This window comes from Engraulis encrasicolus, unplaced genomic scaffold (genome assembly GCF_034702125.1).
Source record: "Engraulis encrasicolus isolate BLACKSEA-1 unplaced genomic scaffold, IST_EnEncr_1.0 scaffold_26_np1212, whole genome shotgun sequence".
Taxonomy (NCBI): domain Eukaryota; kingdom Metazoa; phylum Chordata; class Actinopteri; order Clupeiformes; family Engraulidae; genus Engraulis; species Engraulis encrasicolus.
This window is the reverse complement of record NW_026945555.1, coordinates 610841-614715: the sequence shown is the minus strand read 5'-3', so window position 1 is coordinate 614715 and position 3875 is coordinate 610841. Positions and strand designations below refer to the sequence as shown.

At 37.6% G+C, this 3875-nt stretch overlaps 1 protein-coding gene across 2 annotated transcripts in view; it reads left to right on the top strand.

Annotated features, from left to right (window-relative positions):
* LOC134442956 (extended synaptotagmin-2-like) overlaps positions 1-3512 on the top strand; it is a 43415-nt gene extending 39903 nt beyond the window's left edge. For both annotated transcript variants that reach the window (XM_063192909.1, XM_063192908.1), the window contains one exon: positions 1-3512. This exon is cut by the window's left edge and continues 45 nt beyond it. In XM_063192909.1, coding sequence (XP_063048979.1) covers position 1 — 1 coding nt within the window. In that variant the 3' untranslated portion in view covers positions 2-3512.
* The last annotated feature ends 363 nt before the right edge of the window (positions 3513-3875 follow it).

Here is a 3875-nt window from a genome sequence, read left to right as displayed (position 1 = left end):
GACTCCAGCCGCACCCGGACCGGACACACACACACACACACACACACGCACACGCACACGCACACGCACACGCACACGCACACACACACACACACACACACACACACACACACACACACACACACACACACACACACACAACTACAAATCCTTTCCTGTTGCTTGTGGCATCGTAACACAAGGGCTCAATGTAGCTTTAGCCATTTGTAGTCTTTTCTCCCATTGAAACCCATTATATAACACAAGGATATTGAACTGCAAGGGCTCAATGTAGCTTTTACTCATAACTGTTAGCTACATCAATGGCTGATAGTAAGCCTCTTTAATTAGCCATTTGTAGTCTTTTCTCACATTGAAACCCATTATATAACACGGCTATCGAACTACATAAATGGCTGCTACTCTTTGTTACTGATGAAAAGCCAATCCTAGTTAACGTGATTAATTGTCTTTTCACAAAGTGTTTTTTTTTTTTTTTTTAAGTTGATACGGTTTGGACAATATGTTACTTATGAAAGACAATCTAAGAAGTCACGAGAAAGAAAAATAAGAAAATATTTTTCACAACAGAGAATTTTCAGAAAGAAAATTGTTGAAAAGTTTATACAATTTTGTGGATAAATTACTGACCGGTGGTCACAATCAAGGGATCTTCTGACTTTTAACCTTTTTTTTTAATTAATGCCTTTTAATTCTTTTTTTTTTAAGTTAATGGAATTTAATTTCTAAACAAAGGTTACTGTTGACAGTCTAGTAATAGCTGTGTTTACCCAACAGATATTTAAATACTTAAGTCTAAGTGGTAAGCCTAAGTAGAACTAAAGATATTACACGATGCACCTTTAAGTATGAGGTGCCAGTTTTGATCAGTTATGATAACAGGCATACAAGGTCAGTAGTCATTCAGCCGTTTTGGAAGAAAAAGGGAAGTGTCTTTTACAAACATACAAGATATTTATTGTCATGTACTCGTGAGTTCATAAGTAATGAAAAGATAAAGTCCCAAAAAAGATAGAACTCAAAAAAGGCAGGTTGAAAAGGGAGTTGAAGTGTGAAGACAAACACTATTTCCAAGCACACTGTACCTCCTACTTCCTGCTTTGTAGTTTTGAGGTTTATTGTTACGGGACTTTATTACAGCCATTTGCCAAATTGAAAAAGAAAAAAAAAGCCTCGAGATGTTGGCAGGTGCGATTTGAAATCAAACGTGATGCCAATTCTTTTTATCTTAAAGGACTTCATTCTTTGCTTTTTGTTTGTTGATAGTTGAATTGTTACGTCATCATGTTTAAAATCTTAACTGACAAACAGACAGCTGAAAACCATAGATATTGTAAACCATAGATATTGTTTGTTAAACTTCCTGCAGTATTTTGTTACATGATATATCCGTGCCTTCTGCTCAACAAAACTTCTTTTTAGCGACGATGTTGTTGTTGACTTGTTTACATGTTTATTGTGTAACAATGATGACAAAACACTATGGTGAGTCCACATTGTCAAAAAAAACAAAAACAAACAGCAATCAAATGAAAATGCCACATTGTTACTTTTTCTGCCTCTAGTGACATTCACAAGTATCTCTTTTTTTGTGATGAGGCTGGACAGGTGATCTGATAATTTGGAGGGAAATGTCTGCCGGGCCAACAGTCTTTGGGAAGCAATGCTGTTGTTATTTTGTATTTTGTTCAGATAATGGCCTAATGTCACTATGTTGATCCTCCGTGCAATGTTGCTCCATTGTCTGGGGATTCTTTAGAACACTGGGAAGGGTTCTAATACATTATGCAACTTTGAAGGGGCCCGGATAAAATGTCCAGGACACAATCTAAAGGAATGCAAGTGATTGTGCGTAAAGTGATTGTGGCGATTTTTGTTTTGTTGTTTGTTTGTTTTCCTGACAAGACTGGCTTACAGTACAGCCACATTTGTATAGCGATGACTCAACACACACACACACACACACACACACACACACACACACACACACACACACACACACACACACACACACACACATCAGTGTGAGTGACAATCAACATGAATGGAAGGATGATAAAAAGAGGGGGGAAGTAAAATGGGGTAAGAAGGGGAACATACACACATACACTGACATGCTTAATGGGAACATACACACATACACTGACATGCTTAATGCTTCATTATACTGTAGCACGCACAGAATGACCTATGCAATCCTCCCTTTACACACACACACACACACACACACACACACACACACACACACACACACACACACACACACACACACACACACACACACACACACACACACACACACACACACACCTACACACACACACACACACACACACACACACACACACACACACACACACACACACGTGTACTTCAGACATTTTGAACTTCTGTTTTGCTTACTGCATTTGTATATCTTTTTTTTCCTCCACTCAAACTGTTCTACACAGATATATGCGGTTATATATGAACACACGCCCACACGCACACCCACATACACACTTCAGGCACTTGGTTTATCTGCAATTGTGTATCAATGTGTCTTTCTTGAAACAAACTGTTTCCTGAATAATAATATGAAAACTGACAAAACACTAGCCTGGTTGTTACCATCCCCTCTAATATTCATTCCGTTAGTAGTTGTTTTTTTTTCTTTCATTGAAACCCATTTTAAGACGTGGGTATTGGACTACGTAAATTGCCTCTTCAGGGAGTCTAGTGTGTAGTCTTTTTTTCCCACTGAAACCCCTTATAAGGCGTAATTATTGAACTACAAAAATGGCCTCTTAAAAACCGGCTAGTCAAACACATGTCTCTAAACAGATGTATTCATATACGGTTATATAAATAGTGTCCTCAAATTATTAACGCACATATGAGCACACATCACAAAATGCACATGCAGATACGTTATAAAAACACAAACATTTTGCACACATATTACTCTGTATGTTTCTTCTCATATATGCAACGTGCCGAAGAATGTGTATTTGGAAATTTGGAAATCTATCAGGATTCTCAAAGAGAACTTTAAGGTTCTTCAGAGAAGCTGCTGGGATTACACCAAGGGTTCTTTTAGGACCCTTCATGTTTAACAGTGTAGTGTACAGCCTGTATATGCAATGTGCTGCAAAGCCATGTAGCCTTTCCTCCTATTGAAACCCATTATAAAACATGGCTATTGAAACCCATTATAAAACATGGCTATTGAAACCCATTATAAAACATGGCTATTGAAATACACAAAAACGCCACAGCAAACAGTTATTTTTCAGACGGCTTGTATTTTCATTTGTTATTAGGCCCAAATTGCAAAGGGCGAAAATATCTTCCTTTTAAAAAAAAACTATTTATACACGTTCAAAACATATGCAATGACCTCTGTATGATTGATGTAACAAATAGTAAGCATATCATATGACATGTCATTTTTCAGCTTTAGTTTATCTTTTCTTCTTTTTTTGCAATATATGTCATTTGTGAAACCAAATAAATAAATCAAATTTGATCAATGCAAAGGTTTCTGCTCCCTTCTTGACAGACAGAGATGATGAATATAAGATAGATGGATGGATGGATGGATAGATGGATAGATAGAAAGTATTACAAGCTGCTTGGTCTTCATAGCACCTCTACAGGTGAAGAGTGAATTGACCTGTTTCATGAGGATTTTCAACTATCAACTTCAGTAGCTAACAGGGCTGACTGTCCAGTTGTTTATTTCTGAAAATAGGGGCCCACCGGTGAGTCAGTTCTGTGCCGCTAATTATGAGGGGCCCCTGTAAGCCAAAAGTGCCCGGGCCCTATTCTCCCCCAATTGGGCTGGGAAAAATTGTCCATTTGACGTTTTTTTTTTTTTTTTGTCATTTTAGGCC